The sequence below is a fragment of the Monodon monoceros genome, unplaced genomic scaffold (genome assembly GCF_005190385.1).
Source record: "Monodon monoceros isolate NGI ecotype Baffin Bay Population unplaced genomic scaffold, NGI_Narwhal_1 Super_Scaffold_9, whole genome shotgun sequence".
Taxonomy (NCBI): Eukaryota; Metazoa; Chordata; class Mammalia; order Artiodactyla; family Monodontidae; genus Monodon; species Monodon monoceros.
In genome coordinates, this window is record NW_021703786.1 from 15,304,739 (window position 1) to 15,322,993 (window position 18,255).

General features: G+C 59.1%; 1 protein-coding gene across 3 annotated transcripts; it reads right to left on the reverse strand.

Annotated features, from left to right (window-relative positions):
• Nucleotides 1-271: 271 nt before the first annotated feature.
• On the reverse strand, nt 272-17,619 carry TBKBP1 (TBK1 binding protein 1). Of its 3 annotated transcripts, none has more exons than XM_029212478.1 (10): nt 17,582-17,619; nt 15,386-15,645; nt 14,854-14,976; nt 14,515-14,619; nt 13,299-13,479; nt 12,517-12,689; nt 12,260-12,321; nt 3,759-3,877; nt 2,815-3,542; nt 272-1,753 (listed from the first exon to the last, which is right to left on the reverse strand). In XM_029212478.1, exons 2-10 carry the CDS (start codon nt 15,608-15,610, stop codon nt 1,625-1,627), a joined length of 1,845 nt encoding a protein of 614 aa, XP_029068311.1. In that variant the 5' UTR covers nt 15,611-15,645; nt 17,582-17,619; the 3' UTR covers nt 272-1,624. The 3 variants fall into 3 exon arrangements, with proteins under 3 accessions (XP_029068311.1, XP_029068312.1, XP_029068310.1); XM_029212479.1 differs by lacking the exon at nt 17,582-17,619 and adding an exon at nt 16,044-16,601; XM_029212477.1 differs by lacking the exon at nt 17,582-17,619 and having other exon boundaries at nt 15,386-16,601.
• Nucleotides 17,620-18,255: the final 636 nt, after the last annotated feature.

The following is an 18,255-nucleotide window of genomic DNA, read 5'->3' on the forward strand; positions in this document are numbered from 1 at the left end:
TGAGTCCCTGACATCTGCTCAGGGCTGGTCACAAAGACACCCTCTGCTGCTCCCTACCTGTTCCAAATAAAGTCCACGTCACAGGTCACCTGTAGCCACTCACATGCCTGCATCTCCAGAATCACCTTGGAACATGGGTGCCCCGTGCATCCCCTACTTGCCCAATGCCCACCCTCCCATGGTTGTGGTTACCTGAGACAGTTTCCAAGACCTTCCGCTACAAGGGTTTCCTCCCCACCACAGCCACAGAGGGCATAGACCAAGCGCAGATGGAACAGGTAAGTTTTATTTGGACTTTCAACTTGTTCAGAGAACTCAGGGGCCCCACTCCCCTCTCCAGTCCCCCTTCCCCATTCCCCCTCCCTAGGGGGACACTCAAGGTACAAGGCCATGTGTCTCTGGAGTCCTCAGCCCCTTCCCTGCCCCACACACCCCCTCACTCCCGTGCACTGAGGAGGGGGGGAGGGGTGTGAGGAGGTGGGGGACCTGGAAGAGTTGGATCAGAAAGGTACATGCACTGACAGTGGCGTCCACTGCCCACACCGGGCTGGGACCCGGGAGGAGCTTGCAGTGGAGGGGGGGCGGACTCATCGTGGGGCGGCAGGCTCTTGCCATAGCAAGCTCCACACCTCAGCCCTGGGGACCCTCTGGCCTCCTGCTTACCCGTCCTTCTGAGGGTTTGACTCTGAGGTAGATTTCACAGAGGGAATGTGGGGCTCTGGGGTGTGGGAAGGGGGTTAGCTCTTTTGAAGTTGATCTCCACAGCACCCCGGGCCCATCCTCAGGTTCTGGATTGGGAGGTGGGGCTGATGTCACCCACCCAGCTAACAGAGGCTGAGTCACACCCGGGCTCCAGGGCACCTGTGGTGTCGGGGCTTGAGTGGGGTCAGGGCGGAGGGAAGCATCTGCCTTAACAATCTGTGCCTTGGTGCTGGGGGCTCCAGGAGGAGGGCATAGGCCTGGGAGGCTGGCACAGATAGTTCCCTAGCCTGACGGTCATGGCGCCTCAGGGCAGCCTCTTTAGGCTGGATGCTCCCAGTCCTCCAGGGTCCTCCCTCTCCTCTCCAGGGTGGGCAGAGGGGGAGAACAGGGTTGGCCTGCAGGGAATGGCGAGTCCCGACCTGGCCATGGGATGGAGGAACTGGCGTCAGTGTGCAGGGAAGGCTCTGAGACCCCACAGGGAGGCATTCCCTGGACAGAGCACAGCCTGAGAAAGACGGACATCTGGGGAGGTGCTAGGGGAGCTCCTGGAGTCTTCTGATACCCTCCCCTCCCCCAGGCCCAAGCACTAGACACCTTCTTGGATCCAACCGTTTGAAAACAGAAAGGCAGAGGGAGAGGCTGGGTGGGATATGCCCCTTCCCACCCCAGCCCTGATCCCCACCTCCCCAGCAGAAGCCAGGGAGCTGGGGAGAGCCTCAGCTGACCTCCTGGGAAAAGCCAGGGCTGAGTGGTGCCTGGACCAGGGAAGATGGCACACACGTTGACTCGATAGCTAGTGGAGGTATCTGGGGGTCGCAAGGGGCAGGGGCCCCCTACGAGATTCATGCAGCATTCAAAGTGAGTGAGAGTTTGGGGGTGATAGGAGAAGGTGAAGAAACAGCCAGTGGGTGGGGGAGGCACCCTAGATCTTGCTGTTCTCCAGGTGAGAGTCAATGTGTTTGATGAGGGCATCATCGGGGTACCCGACAGGGAAACCCAGTTGGCAGAGGGGGCAGCTGCGGATATCAGAGCCCGCTGTCTCCATCAGCAGCTGTGGGGAGAGAAGGGAGTCATTTATGGTCCACAATCCTCCCTCATGGCCCCCACATCCCAACCTGCCCTTCCCTGGGACCTGAGGCCGGGATGGCTGCAGCATGCAGAAGGCATCTGGGCACCCCTTCTCCTGTACCACCCCCTTCCTCCCCCTCCCTGACCACCTTCTACCAGTTCAGCATCCACTGCCCCGACCCCGGGCATAGTGTCCCCAGGAGGTGTGAATGGGGAGGTGGGTATGCTCAGCCTCCCAAGGCATCTGCGGTAATGAGGGAAGCCAAGACCCAGATATGCCCTCAGACTGACTAAGACACAGCTCTCAGATAACTCAAAGCAATGGATAATCCTAAACAATGTACAACCCAAAAATAATTTTCTGTCTGGCTTTGGAATATATTTTGGTCCTTTCAGGTGGCAAGAGTTGGCTCTGACATCCAGGAAACTCATTATTTCAGTGAAATGATACAGCCGTGAGACAGGGCTTTCTTCTAGGACAGACAGAAAGGGGCAGGGGCTCTGAGGCCTGATGGACAGAACTGGATGAGCAGGCCTGTCCCTGTCCGGAACCAAGACCCATGGCATCAGCATAGCCTCCATCACCGGGTAACAGATGTCCACTACTGAGCCAGGCACTGTGCAGGAGTGCTTTGGGCTCACCGCCTCCCTCTTAAGAACTCTCTAATGGAATTAGATAATAAATCATTGACCTCATTTTTGCAGATGAGAAAACCGAAGGCCAAGAAGATAAGTAACTTGCCGGAGGTCCCAAGGCTACTAAGTGGTGGAATCCAGAATCAAAGCCAGGACTGTCACTCTAAAGACCCGGGCCTTTAACCGTGAAACTGAACAAGTTTTAATGGTGTGGGCCCCAATTCATGCCAACAAAAGGCCACTGGAGAGAGAGGGGTTGCTGCACCCTGGGAAGGGGGCGGTAACAAAGGAAGGGAGCCCCGCCCATCAATCAGGCGTGAAGAGGGCGGCGGGCCCCCACCCCGCGGCCCCCCACCCCCCGCCGGGTCTGAGGCACGTGCTTACGTGCCCGCGCACGTGCCCACTCACGTTGATGGACGGCCAGGACTGCGCGTGCTCGGCGTGGGTGTAGGCGGTGGCGGCGGGCGACTCCGGGATGGGGAAACCAGCGCAGAACGAGGCGCAGCGGATGGCGCCAGCCTCCGGGCTGGGCGGGCTGGCGGGCACGGCCCACTCCTCCTCCTCCGACGGCTGCTTCTCGAAGCGCAGGCGGATGCCCTCGAAGGCGCGCCGTGGGCTGAGGGGCCGGCCGGGGCCGTAGAGCTCGCTGCCGTAGGCCCGCGGCTTGGGCAGCGTGGCCGCCTCGGCCTGCAGCCAGGGCGGGGAGGCGCCCGCGTAGCCCGCGCCCTCCGCCATCTCCGAGTAGCTGCGCCGGCCCTGGAAGCCGGCCTTCACGTGGTGGCTGGGCGGCTTGGCGTAGGCTCGCTCGGCCAGTGTCCTCTCCCCGGGCGGCGGGGGTGGTGGGGGCCGGGGCTGCGGGGCCGGGCAGGCGGGAGGCCCTGGGGAGCGGCACTGCGGGCTGGGGGACTGGCATGGCGGCGGCACCGGCGAGCGGCGCTGCGGGACGGGCGACGGGCAGGAGGGCGAGGCCGGCGAGCGGCGCTGCTGGGGCGAAGGGCAGGGGGGCCCGGGAGAGCGGCGCTGGGGGACGGGGGACTGGCACGGGGGGCAAGGGGGCGCCGCTCGGGCCGGCGGGGAGTGCGAGGGACACTGGGGGGCCGGGGAGTGGCGCTGCGACAGCGGCGAGTGCCTCTGGCCTAGAAGAGAAGGGGGACAGTGGTGGGGAGAGAAGACGTCAGAACTGGGGAAACAGGGCCTTGCCGGCGACCAGTGCCCACCCACTCTCCGAACGGGAGTGGAAAAGGCCTGGGCACGGGGGAAGGAAGTGAAGGGTGGTCCCCGGACGCAGGACGGTGGCCATAGCTATCCCCTCCTGCCGGGTCCAGTTCCAGGCCTCCCCTGCCCCATCTCACCGCCACTCCGAGCCTGCTCCTGCAGCAGAGTCCTCAAGATCCTCCCCTGCAGGGAACTCAACTCCCGAAGCCGGCCCAGCTCCTCTGTCAGCTCCGTGTAAGCCAGCGCCAAATTCACCCTGAAGGACACCCAGTCACCCAGGTCAAGGCTTGACCCCAGCCTGCCCTGATCCTGAGGTCAGAGGGCAGGGAGTGGGGGAGAGGAGAAGGGAAATGGGTTTACTGCCATAGCTGTGGAGAACTGCCTCTGCCCCAACATCTGGCCCTCCCCCCCCCCCCCAGGCCCTCCTAGCCCCGCTGCAGAAATTCTCTTGGGCTTTAAGGGCCACCTCAAACGGAACTTCTTCCAGGGAGCCCTCCCCCGACCCTGAACCTTACCTTGGGCTAGGGCAGTGGTTCCCAGACTATGGGCTGGGGATAGAGAGCTCAGTGATTTCAAGGGATCCCTGAAATTGTGTATTCACTGAGCATTGTCTGTGGCCTGAACACATCTCATACAGGTATGTGTGAATGTTTTTCTAATCTGTGCAGAAGCTGTGGTGACAAATAAAACACAGATTCATCAAAAAGCTGCACTGAATTTATAGTAGGTTTTGTCCCTGTGAATTTTCTCAAAGAGCTCATGGTAATAGCTTAAGTGCAATCTGTGTATTGGGGGCAGGGGACTACTGCACAGCCTATGAAGAGCCCCATTCCATAAGTGAAGACATGGCCTTCTAGCTCGGCAGAGGTGCCAATTGATAAACTTGAACCCAAGTCTGCCTATTTCCAGGTCCACTGCTCTTGCTTCCACCTCAAAGCTGCCTCTGAGCTCGATTCAGCCTTGCAACTCCCAGGATCATCAGGGAACCCTTTACATGGAGCTGTTGTGCACTGAACAGCTCCAGGGGGCGCCACTCACATTAAGCACCTAACAAAAGTTGCCTTGTTCTGGAACTTCACTGGGAGTTCCTCAAAGTTGGGGTCTATATCACTGTATTCGTATTCCCAGCATCTTGTCCAGGGTCTGGTACCCAGGAGCTGTTCAGTAAGTGAATATTGAATTGAGCCTCTCTATCCATTTTTCTCTCTTCCCTTTTTTTCCTCGCACTTCATGCTTAGGCCTCCTGGGCATCCACCCTCATGGAGCTGGAACAGACTTAGCAAAGACTTCAACCACTTCCTTTTCTCTTCCTTTCTCTTTGGGTCCCTGTGACCCAGAATCACTGAAGGTTATCATTCTCAACACTGCCCCTCCCCTGTCTCCCACCCCAGCCTGCACACCTCCAGGGAGCCTGTCTTGATGTCACATGAGGCTCTGCAATGGCCTTGGGTCACTGCTTTCATCTCTGATCTGGGGTTGGACCAATCCTGGGAAGCAGGGGATTTTGTTTCCTCAGATCTTGCCTCCTCAATCCAGAAGGGACTCTGGAACTTTGTGGAAGTTGGAGCTGGAGGGAAGTGGCAGGCAGAGGCTTGGCCAGTCCAGAGGGATTTCCTCACAGGGGAGGCCCTATTGCCCCAGTAGCTGAAGGGCCCTGGGCAGCAAGGAGAGGAGGGTGGAGGGAGTTCTCCAGACCCTGAGGGCCCTGTCCTCATCCCATGGTAATGGACATGTGAGAGAGGATGTATGTGAATGGGAGGGAATGAAGGGAGGTGTGAGACCACTGTGATGGGTGTGAGGAACAGTGTGAGAGTGTGAGTGTGTGTGTGTGTGACCCCGGAGAAAAGGAGGGGAAGTCATGAGGTTAGGGCTTCAGAGGGCAGGAAAAGCCGAGGTGCAGAGGGTGGATGATGACTGAACTCCCTCGCTCTCTACTCACTGGCGGGCTCTCTCGCGCCAATCCTGGGGCAGAGCTGGGTGGAAGGGGGAGCCCCTCCCACAACAAAGCTATTTTTAACCCATTTGGACCAAAGCCAAATTCTTGCAAACAGGCTGGGATTCTGGGGGACAAGCCCACTTCTAAAGGCGGGAGAGTGCCCTCTACCAGTCTGATGGTGGACAGGGATGGACAGGAGCAGAGAGGAGGGAGTCCTTTTGGGAGCCCTGGCCAAGGTGCTGCAGCCTCTATCCCACCACATCTCAGCCGTCGTGTGTCCTATGTTCCCCCACCCTCTTCTTCAGCGTGGGTCTGTGGGGAGAAATGGCATTGCCCTCATCAGACTGGGAGGCCAGTCTGTGTCCCACATTAAATTGGGGACTTCCCAGCAGGAGGCTCCCCTCTTCAAACCGAGGGAATCTGAGGGCAGGAGCTGCGTCTCCCCCGCTCAGACTGGGGGCTTTTGGAGGATCGTGCTAGCCCCTCAGTGGTGGGGGCAGGAGGGAGCCCTGGGCAGAGCACTGATGGAACATCCCCTCTGACCGAGCAACCACAGTTTCTCTCCCTGTCCGCCTTCACTGCTGTATCTCAGGTGACAGATGCAGGTTATTGCCTTCACTCCCTGCCTTAGAGATCTCACCTGCCACACTCAGTTGCCAAGCCCCATCTCTCCCCGCTTGCCTTCTTCCCCATGTCAGGAGCTACCCCAGTTTCCACCGCCCAGCTCCTGGCACCCTCCTCGCAGCAAAACAGGGCAAGAGGAAATGGAATGGAGAAGGCCCTAGCCCAAAATGCCCAGCCCCTCTTCCAGCTCTGACCCTGTGTCCTCCTGGAGCTCCAGGCAGCCCTTGCAACGACCTCTGAGACCCCGGGCAAGGTGGGGGGACCTGACCTCCTGATGCCCCATGGCCCTGTGGGACCTCCCCCTTCATCGGGCGTCTCTTTGTCTCTTCCCACCTCAAGATGCTCAGGCCCAGGCTGCTAAATGCTCTAACAACCTGAATGACTCACATTAGAAAACACTGCCAATTCAGTGGAAAAAAATCTCAACTTCACAACACAACCAAGAGTCGCACACGTGCACCTGAATACACATTCCACTTCCTGGCTTCCTGGCCCACACCTGAGTGCTATTTTCCACCATCACAGCTGTTTGGGAAGGATGGGTCAGGTGAACGGCAGCAGACGGCTGCATTTGGGTGCTTCTTCATTGCTTAAATTATGGGGGAAAATCCTGTCTGAGTCTCTCAGAACTTGGGAAGGACTCAGGGAGAAAAGAATCATAAATAATCTGTATGAGCCCTTATGGGCCAGGCATTGTGCTAAGAATTTAATCTTCACAACAACCCTACAGTGTTACCACTCTTATTATCTCCATCTGAACAGATGAGAAAACTGAAGCTTACAGAGGTTAAGTCACTTGACCAAAGCCATAAAGCCCAGTAATAGTGGAGTTGCTGGAATGGGAGCTCCCGTCTCCTGGACTCCAAAGTCGAGGCTACTGACCACTAAGCTATCTACTGCCTTCCAAAAGGATCAGGGAACGGGGTAAAGGAGAGGTGGGAAGGCAGCAGAGGGAAAGATGAGGAGGAGGAGGAAGAGGCTGGGGACCTGCAAAGTGGCCTGGGAGCCCTGAGCATCACCAGCCCTGCCCTGGGAGGGGAGAGGAAGGCGCTAGACACGTGTGGAAGTGGAAGGACAGAGTTTATATCAAGAGGCCGGGTCAGGGTCACAGAGCAGTGGTGGCACAGAGCAGGGATGCAAACAGGCTCTTGGCACCTCAGCCTGCTGCGCTGGCACCTTCGGAAGAGCCACAGTGCAAGTGGCAGCATTGGCAGGAAAGAGGGCTCCCACCACTGCAAACCTTTCCACCCTTTGTTGACTTATCCTTTCATTCATTCTTTCCACGAATAATTGAGGGAGCTCAAAAATTCATCTGGAAACAATCATCTTCACTGTTATTGACAAAGCAACTGAGATGAGAAAGGTTAGAGACCTAAGCGTCTGCCTCTGTAAAAGGCCTCTTTCTGCCCCAAACCAGCTGGGAGACACGTCCGAGTGCAGTGTCTTCCCCAGGGACGTTTACTTGGGCGCCTTGTGCTGCGCTGCAGCCTCTGTGAGGACGCGGATTTGGACGCAGACACAGATGCGGCAGGGTCGAAGTTCAGACCAGCCCTGGGTCACGGGATTAGAACTAGGGATGGATGGGCTCAAGGTCAGGATTAAGGCTGGGGTCGGGGTCAGATTAGTTCATTTTCAGTCAGGATTGTAGATGGAGCTGGGGGCAGGATGAGGGATAGGGTTACAGGGAGGGATGGGATCAGTATTAGGGATACGACTGGGGTAAGGATCAGAGCTGGTCATGTGGTCAGAATCCCTGGCTGACAGAATCAGCAGGAAAACAGAAATCCAGCATCCCCACCCCCTCCATCCTTGCCCATAGCTGCCCCCTGCTGCCCCCAGCCACCTCACCCCCGCGGGGGAATTGAGGGACCCAACTTTCCACCACCCACAGGCACACCCAGCATTAGTCTTCCCACCCGGCCCGACCCTCAGGGAGGGGACCACAGGCACCGGGCCGTGGAGGGACTTGAGGTTGCGGGCCGGGGGAGGAGGAAGTCGCATGCAACAACCCAGTGCTCCACCACTTCCTTTCAGGCGCCTTGAGCCCCTTCACTCTCCTCGGCCAGCTATGACTTGCGGTCCACAGAGCCCAGCTCTTCATGGCAGCCCCTGCCATGCTTCCAGCTCAGCCAGATGTTCTCTGTGTCTAGAAAGCCTCCCCAGATACAACCAAACCAAGAGGCTCACAGCAGGGCTAGGAACCAGAGTCCCCATTTCGGTTGGGGGGGGCCCACACATCCCAATTTGCCCAGGGCTGTCCTGGTTCACAGGAGTCACCTGGCATAATTATTAACAGGGCCCCCTTTCACTTTTAAAAATGATCAGGTTTAGTCAACAAATCATCTGGCTGCCCCTCATATAAGGGCCTCCTACTTGGATAAGAATGTGAACCAGAAAAACACCACAAGGTACCGTCACCCCATCTGCTCAGGACCTGTTTGGAATTTGCACTTAACTTCTCTGATTACTTCTTTGTAACCTTGGTTTGCTCAGCTGTAAAAGGGGACAATACTGTCACATTTTGGTGAGAAACAAATGAGATTTTGTAGGTAAACTGCCTCGCAGAGTGTCTTCTGTGGATGAAGACTCAGGGAAGCGCCTAGGAGACGGGTGGAGAAAGGGGGAAACCAGTTTTGATCCTTTTCTAGAGATACCAGCTCAGTGAGTTTGGTTTGAATGAGGGGAGGACGTGGAGTTCCCCATCGAGGGAGAGAGTGTGGGTAAGAGCTGCTCTCTGCCTCCCTGGCAGGGAAAGGGTCAGAGACAGTTCAAAGCCCACCAACCCCTCAGACCACAATTAGGTGGGCGTGGTGGGCCCCAACTTCAGAACCCCTCCCCACCCTTGGGGAGCCCCGAGGCTGCAAGTGCTCAGGGCTTAATTCCTGTGGGCCGGGTACCCAGGCTGAAGGAAATTTGAAAGAAAGGAAGTAGGGAGGGTGAGAAGCGTGAAGGGGGAGGCCCTGGGCCCGCTGGTTCTGGGGCATGAGACTAAGCTCAGGGTACACGGGGGTCTCCGACTTCCGTCCTGACTCCCCCCCCAACTCTGCCCTTGACCTCCGTGCAGAGTTTCCATCCTCTCTCTCCGAGTTCACACTTCTCCCCCACCACTAACCGCAGCCCACGCAGAGGCTTGTGGGTGGAGAGAGGGGTGGGGGGTGGGCGGAAAAGCGCCCAGGCTGCAACACTGAGCCCCCCACGTTGGGGAGAAAGGCCTCTAGTCCCCCCCCATCACTCATACTGAATCCCCATCTTCCCACAGGGTGCTCCCCTCATGGATGAACCCCCTCACTCACTGGCCCTCATTCCCCTGACGGAGCCCCCTCAAGGAGCCCCCTCTCCACAATCTCCCTTCCACCCTCAGCGCTGGCCACACCCTCAGGAAGGCCGCACTCAGGACCTGTGACCCCGAGTGGGGCCCAGAGGGAAGGAGGCCATGGGTTCTGCACCTCTCACTTGGCTGGGACCCTCCTGGGGTCCTCAGCTCCCTGCACATCCTCAGGAGCAGGTGGTCTCCACTCCTACCTCCTCCTTCATTATTGCCTTTGGCCCGCGAGTCACCCTCAGCGGCTCTTCCTCTGGGGCAATTTGTCCCCCTGGGCACCGACCACCAGATGCTGGGCTGACCGAACAGCAGGGAAATCTTAACCGGAGGTCAGACCTGGAGGGTGGCAGTCTGGTCTGGGTGCCCATTTTCAGAGGAACATTGATGACCTGGACCTGTGAGCCAGGGGCTGGGATGGGAGGGACTGGAAGCCTTGGGGCTGGGGCTGCGTCCCAGGACTGCCCCCTCAGCACCTGGGGGACTCACTGAGGGGAATTAATAGAGGCGGTGGCAGTACAAGCGAGGGCGTGTGAATAGCCAGGACTCCCACGGTGAAACTGGCCACCTGGAGGCATCCACACGGAGACGGGGGAGCACCTCTCGGGGGTACACAGGGTCCCCACAGAGGATTCGGCTGGACTCAGGAAGCTCTGTGGCTCCCTCTTTAGCCTTCACACCTCCATCTGGATAACCCACCCCTGCAATCCTCTCCTAGGAAGGTCCACATGTAAAATTCCCACTAGCCTGGAGGCTTAGGCAGAAGTAGAAAGAAAAGGAGGGGCTGGTGGGGGGAAAGGAGCTGGAGTAGATGACTGAGGCCTCCTCAGGTGGGAGGACGGGGAGGGAGCACTCGGGAAGCAGCTTATTACCAAAAGAAGCTGAGTTTATAAGAAAATAAAACTACCGGGGGAGTGAGGACTTCCTCTGAGAATTAACTCTTGCCAAGCTGAGGCTATCCAGAGATGCTTGGCCTGAAAGGAAGTGTGAAGCTGGGCAGGCAGGGCCCAGCCGGCTCTAGGGGTAGACGTCCAGGAGGCCCTGATGCAGAGCCCAAGCCGTGGAGACCGAGGGGAGGAGCTGGAGGTCACCTCAGGTAGGAGCAGCCCCGGAGCAGAGCCCAGCTCCCTCTGGCCAAAGGAACAGGGTCGGGGCGGGTGGGGGTGCCTTGGGGTGCGAAGGAAAAGCGGCTGTCTGGGCCAGAATTAGTGGCATAGACAATATGACCTCCAAAAGCATCTGCGGGAGGGGTTCTCTTCTACTCACTCGCTCACGTGGCCCCTTGGGACCTACCCCCCCTTCTCTGCCTCCCCCACATCACCTTCTGCCACTTCTCCCAGCAACGACGGACCTCTGAGGCCATGAGGGAAACCTGGGGCCAGATAGGTGAAGTGGGCAAAGCTAAGCCACTCGGCATCCCAAGAGGGGTCCCTGAGATTCGAAACCTGGCTGTTCGGACTCCAGCCAAAAAAAATCCTCTCTCTGGGTTCAACCAATTGAGGGAGGCTTCACTGCTGGTCTTCTAAGAGGGAGTTGGATTCAGTGAGCCATAAAGGGCCCCACGGTGTGACTTTAGGGGCAAGCTATGATTCTAGAATGTGTGTGTGTGTGTGTGTGTGTGTGTGTGTGTGTGTGCGTGCACGCTTTCCGGGTCTGGGTACACAGGCTAGGATGGACCCTGAGCCCCAGCCACAAGCTAGGGTGGACCCTCTCTGCAGAGGCCCCTAACAGCTGAGGGGTCCCGCCCATCAGTCCCACACACTGGGTTCTCACTCCCCAGCTATCACAGCCCCACCCAGGCCCTCACCCCAGGGTGCAGAGGGAGGTGAGAGGTACCCCCAACCGGCCAGAAGCCAGGAGGAAGGAGGGAGCCTGCTGGGAGGAGGACCGGGGGTCCTGGGGCTGGGTGTGTGGTGTGGTGGAGGGTTAGCTCCTGCCCTTGCTGGGCCTCAGTCTTCCCCTCTGATGAAAGTAGGGAGTCTGTGCCACACGTCTCATCTTAGGGGAGAAGGCTTAGGCGGAAGGAGGTTTGTGCTCTATTTCTCAGAAAGTGGGAGAGGACAAGTTCAGGTGCGGATGTGAAAGGCACCAGGCTCACTGCTGCCAGGCTGCGCTCACCCTCTCCCTGGCTGCCCAATCCTGCCCCGGAGGCCCCGCTACTAGGCTTCACCCTGACATAGCTCCCTCCCCACCTACTGCTGCCTCTCTTTAATGGCAGGATCCCCAAGGGACACCCCAGCATAATACGTTCTAATTCCCTGCATGCTGCTGTATGAACTCAAGGAAGTCCATCCTCTCCTAAGCCTCAGCTTTCTCTCTCCTGAGATAGGAGACAAGGCATCACAAATCCTAAAAGAGACCATCTCCTTCCTCCTTGTCAGGGAGGAGAGGGTTAACCCAAGCGGCTGGGCCTTGTTACTGGGATAGAAAATGGGCTCCAGAGAGGCCCCCAAACTCACCAGGGGACACTGAACATAGCAGCAAAGCTTCTGAGAAAGTCTCTCTCAACACCTGACACCTCAAGAAGACACAGGCCTGGGTGCCAGAGGAAAGCAAAGGGAACCTCCCAGAACCTGAGCACCTCCAGAAGCTCGCCTTCTTCCTGTGAAGGGCGCAGAGCCACACAAGCAACCCGACAGCGTGGAAGAGAGGTCCCCCAAACAATGTGCAGGGGGAGGAGAGAATCAAAGGGGGAACCTGGAAAATGCCATCCCCGGGGGTGCAGAGGTTAAGAGGAGGAGGATTACAGAGTGACTTACTGATCATCCCCAACTCTTTTCACCCACGCCATGTCGCGCTCTGACTGGTTGGAGGCCAGATCCTAAGGGAAAGATCGAGCAGTCAGACCCCAACCTCACCTTGCCTGAACTTCCCTTCTTTACCATTCCCAGGGCTGGTCTGTACTCAGTGAGGAAGTCCCAGATCTCTAAAGTCGTTTCCAGCAGCCCCCAGACCTTCAAGGAGCTCTGCAGGTGCCAGAGCAGGGACCCCAGGTCAGCGCCCCCACCCTTTTTACCTGGGCCCGGGTCTCCTGCAGCTGCTTCAGCTCCCCCTGCAGCCGCTCACACTCAGCCTGGAGCTGCTCCTCCCGAAGCTGAGCCCCCCGGGCCTCTCCCTGGGCAGCCTCCAGAGCCTCTTCTAGCTGCCGCCGCTCCAGCTCACTCATACTCGGCGTGGGCCCTGGCCAGCCTGCCGGTAGAGGAAAGGACAATGTCAGGCTGGAACCAGCTGCTGGACACCCTCCACCCACTCCCAGATCAATACAAAGTGAAACAGGTGAGAACTGCAGCGTGAAGGATCCAAGAGAGACATCCAGGGGGTAGATATCCCAGGATGAGAGAGACCTCTACTGAGGGCAGAGAGGAACAGTGGGCTGAGCTGCTTTTTCTAATCTTTCTGGTGGCCAGGGGAGAAATAAGACGGGCTCTGGAACGGTTTCCCCGGCCAGACTCAAGTCTGAAAGCATCCTCAGGGGCCTCTCCTAATCACAACGGAAGACAGGCAGAGGGGACTCTGGGTGGGGCCGCCCTCTGCTGGCACATACAGGAATTGCATGGGAGAGCCTGGGAATGAAGGAGTTAAGGTGGGGGGGATGCCAGTGGGAGAAACTGGGGTAATAGTTGATGAGGTGAGGGGACAGTTGGTAAGGAGGGATGAGGTGATTATGGGAGAAGTTTAAGACATTGTAACGGGGTGCTGACTATCAGTCTGAAACACTGGAGGTGTCCAATAGTGTTGAAATGGGGGGCTGGCTTGGGAACTTCAGAGTATGGAAATCAGGGGTGGCTGAGATCTCACCGTGACTCAAGCCAGATCCGCCTCTTAGTGCCAAGTAGTGCAGGTCCAGATCAGCACAGGGCGGGGCAGGGGCAGGTGGGGGGCTCAGGCTGGGGAAGGCTGCATCCCGGAGGCCTTGTTGCTGCCGCAGCTGCTGCTCCAAACCACAGATCTGCCGCAGGTGGGTCTCCACCAGGGCCCGCTATGGGGGGGAGACAAAGGGGTGAGGATCTGCATCAGGTCAGGGCACACCTGTGGGCTGCCCAAACCCAGAACTTCTCCATGTCTGGGTATCCATCACCCCCCTAAACTGAGCAGAGACCCCAGGTCACATATCCCAACTCCACTCTCCAAGTGGCCATGAGTCTCCTCTCCCAGCAACTGCAATGCAGATGTTTCTGGCTACTGCCCCTTGCAAGGTCAGAGTTAATGCCTCTTCCTTGTCACTACCACGCAGACACACTTATAAGAACACTCAGCCCCCTGTCCAGACACCACCACACCCTCAGGAGCATAATAATTTCCATTTTCATATGTCACTTAACCACTCTGGGCTTCACCTACCTCACCTATAACATGGAGCTAACCACACCTACCTCTTAAGTAAGTTTGTTACGAGGATTAGAATGAGTAAATATATCTAAAGAGATAAGAATGATGCCTGGCACAGTTAAGTGCCATTAAGTGTTTGTGATTGTTAAGTCAAAGCATTTTTTACACAAATGCCCAACAGCTCAGCAACGTTGTTATTATTTGCCCCACTTCTCACAGGCAGGACAGAGGCTAAGTGACTTGACCCAGCTCACAGCTAGGAGTCAGCAAGAGACCATGCCTCCTGATTCCAACACCTGCCCACCTGCTCACACGCATGGCTATACCCTGACTCAGAATCACACACAGGCCAAGGCCCATCCCAGCAGCCACGAACACTTTCAGTCACCTCTGCCCTCACCCACACAGCCTTCCAGCTCAGTGCTATAGGTGCAGGGTCAACGCAGCGTGAGCACCAAACATACACACAGATTCACAGTGTTCTACAGGGCTACTCACAGTCACCTCCTGTCACTGCATGGCCAGGATGTACACAGAGTCACTCGCAACCTGTATGATACACACAACCCCACTCACCAGGCCAAACGGGCACTCACTCACGGACAGACACGAACACGGTGGGGTGCATTCCACAAGCACACAGCCAAGGTCACACCCTCAAGCACCCGGGCTCCCTGAACCTCACCATCTCCCCCAGCTCCGTCTCCAGGTCACTCTTCTCCACGCACAGCTTCTCGTAAGCCTGGATCATCTCCCCGAGCTGTTCTTCCTGCTCCTTATTCTTCTGCAACTGGACGGGGCCCGGAGGGGGTGGAGTGCAGCCAGAGTCAGGCCCATCTTGACTTGGGGGCAGAGCAGCACCCTGTGCCTCCCACCCCCACTCCCAGCACCCAGTGGAGGGGTAGGAGGAGCTGCAGCTGGTTCTAGGGAGGACCATGGCCATCTCTGATCAAGGAGATGGAAGGTCAGAAGCTTGGGAGGTTATCAGAAATGGACTGGAGCAAAGAGCTCAGGGAGGGCTCACCTCGTGCTGGAACTGGTTGAGCCGTTGCTGCAGGCTGACTTTCTCCACCTCCAGCAGGGAGCCATCCTTGATTTCATACAAAGAGAAGCCGTGCTCCTCTCCAAAGTCATTGATCAGTGGGTACTGCGGGTGGGGCAGGCCCTCAGAAGAGCTTCAGCCTTGCTGTGTCCCCATCCCACAACCTGCGTCAGAATCCTCACCTCTCCCTCCCTACTCCAGTGGGATCTGTACATCCTGATTCCCATGGCCCTGTAGGCGTCTCGCACCAACCAGATCTTTTTTAGATCCAAGGTCCAGCATTCCAAAGCAGATCCCTCCTGATCCTTTCCTGATTGGTGCTGGGGTCTCCAGAGTTCCCATCCGTCCAGAGCAGCCACATCCCTCGTGAGGGATCCTCAAGTTCCCAAGAGTCTGTACCCTGACCCCTCTTTTGGATCCCTGGAATCTCTGCCGGATCCCCAGTTCCTGCCACCCAGCAGCCCCCTCCCCTGTCACACACACAGCCAGACCCCCGTCATCTCCAGGTTCTGACCTTAATCTCGTAGACTTTGAGGCGGCGGCGGAGGGTGGCATTCTCCCTCTCCAGGCCCCCCAGCCGCTCTTTGATGTCTCCGTAGGCCGTGATCAGGGCAAAGTGGGAGGCGGAGCACATGTCCCCCCCCAGCGAGGGGTCTCCAGGGGCATCCAGCCACACCTCACTGGGCCCCAGGGCCTCCTGGGTCAGGATGCTGATGTCATCCTCAAACATGGACTCCATGGCAAGGGCCTGGGCCACAGCCCGCCCTGGGCCTCCTGGGAGAGCAGGAGCAACGAGCAACGGTGGAGAGGGTGGCCCAGAGCTTGTCCCTAATACCCCTTGTCCTGGCCTGAGGAGCCCTGCGGCCAGCTGAGATGCAGCCTGGTCCTGCCCCCGTGTCTCACAGCCCCCTCCCAGACCCATCTTCTCTTCTCTGCTGCCTTTGGGGGAAGGAGCTAGGACCAGACGGAGGTGGCGGGGTGGGGGGTGGGGTGGAGCAGTGACAAATAGGGACAAGTAAGCGAGGCCAGCAGCAGGGAAGGGCTCCTTCCGGAACCCAGGGAGAACTGTGGACAGGAGAGGGCTGCCTTCCCAGCACACAGGGCCCAGATGGGGACTGCCTTGACTCACTCCTCAGCCCCTTCTCCACCCCAGGCTTCACTTCCCCAAATACCTCTCTTCCAAGCTCCTCATGCCAGGCCTCTGGCACCCCTGGCTCCTCCCTAAGGAAGGCCCAGTGCTTCTGGGAGGGTCAGTCCCACCACTGTCAGAACATCCTCTGCTGGGCCCCCGCCCAACTCCCCGGCTTCCTCCTCTAGGATCCCAGAGTTCAGGAAAAGGAAGTGCTTCCCCCACTCACACCAGGCCGGGCGGCTGTGGCAACCCTCCAGGCCCTCCACACCCCTGACCTGGGACCCACAGGAGGTCATCGGCTGAGTGTCTGAGGGTACACAGTGGGGAAGGGGGCTCTGGGAGAGGGCCCGGCACAGGTGGAGAGGGCTGACAGAGAATTCTGAAGCCTGGCCTGTGTGCCTGCACAGAGGGAAATGGGGAGCCCTGAGAAGGGGCAGGAATGACTCAGGGCTCCCGAAAGAGTAGGCGAGGGGGTGCGTGTGTACTTTTCCTGGCCCTGTTTATGAATGTGTGTCTGTGGTTGGCATGTGTGGGGGGAATGTGTGTGTCTGTGAATGAGTGTAGGTGTGTCACAGTCAATGAGTGCCTTAGCGGGGCTGCGGGCGGGCGGGGGGGGGGGCGGGGGGGGTGGGGAAGTGGCCAGGAGGCCGTGTGTGTTTGTGTGTGCACGCGTGCGTGAGCGTGTGTGAAGGGTGGGCACGTTCGGGGCCGTGTGTCACGTGAGGCACTATGGGAATGTCCGAGGCGTGTGCGCGCGCGCCAGAGCGTGTGTGCGCGTAGGAGAGGGGGCTCCCGAGGTGTGAGTTGAGGCAGTGGGGTCCGCGACATCCCAAAATCGGGCAGCAGGAGCCTGGGGTGAAGAGGGCCCAGGCCCAGGCCCCAACACTGCCCCGCCTTAAGTGCCAGGGAAACGCGTGTGACCGGGTCTGAGTAAGGAGTGTGTGCGCGCGTATTTGTACGGCTGGCCCCACCTTTAACCCTCTCCTCCCCAGGCCCATCCCCTCTCCCCAAACTCCGCTGTCCGCGCTCACCACACTCGCCCAGACCCCCGGCTGGCCGGCCACCTCGGGCCCAACCCCACTAGCCAGGGCTCTGGCCCCTTAGCGGCCGCGACCAGTGTTTGCTTCCTCTGCATCCCCCCCCCCTCGGCCCAGCGACCCCGCGCGAGAGCGACAGCAGGCGGATGGGGAGGGGGTGCCTCCTCGGCCCCGGGCCCCTTCTGCGGTCCCTTTAAGAGCCGCCCTTTAAACCCCTTTAGCTCGGCGGACAGAAACTGTCGCCCCTCCCCTCTCAGGGGCCGAGACCAGGCAGCCCCCTCCCCCACAGCCGGCCGAGCCCCGGGGCCCCAGTCCGCCGTCGCCGGGCCGGGGAAGGGGCTCCGGTTGCGGTGCGGCCTGAGGAGCGGTGGAGGAGGGGGAAAGGGGGAATGCGGACTGCCGACGCCGGACCCTTCCTCCCCGCCACCCTGGGCCAGCTGCGGGCCAACCTCCCGCCCCCTCCTCCGGTCCACCCCGCGACCCACAGGGGCCGGCCCTGGACGCCGTTCCCCTCCCCCCGCCCAGCCCAGCCGGGACTCACAGCTGCCGCCGGTTCCTGCTGGTAATCGCAGCTTACCCCCTCCGCCTGCTCCCTCCCCAGACCGGTGCCCCCACCCCCCTGGCACCGCGCTCTGCTCTCGCCCTGTCGCCGCCGGGTCTCTCCCCACCCCCCACCCCCTCCCCCCAACCCCCTCCCTCGCTCCCGCCCCGCTCCTCCTCCTCCGCCGCCGCCGCTGCCGCCGCCGCCGCCTCCTCCTCTTCCTCCTCCTCCTCCCCCCGGCTGCTCCGGGTTTCTCCGGCTGGGAAGGCGCCCCGGACCCCGCCGCGGCCACCACCACGTGGCAAGGGGCGGCCGGCCCCCGGCGTGCGGCCCCGCCTGGCAGCGCGCCCGGCGCCCACCAGCTCCCTGCTGCGCGGCCCATGTTCCGCGCCCCCTCCCAGACGCCTCCCATCGCAGTGTGGCTTGGCGGCGTGTGTGGGGGAGTTTGCGGACGGCGCCGGGGCTCAGGAGGTGCTTTGGAATTTGCTTTGGGGCTGTATGTTTTGGGGAAAGTGAGGTTCTTTATTTGGATTGTTTTGGTCTTTGATCTTTTGAGAAGGAAAATATTAGACCTACTCTTCATAGCTCTTGGGAGAGGGGGCATTGCAATGATAATGAATACAATGACCTTAGGTCCAGTCTGAGAGATTAGAGTTAAATCAGTAACTTCTTTG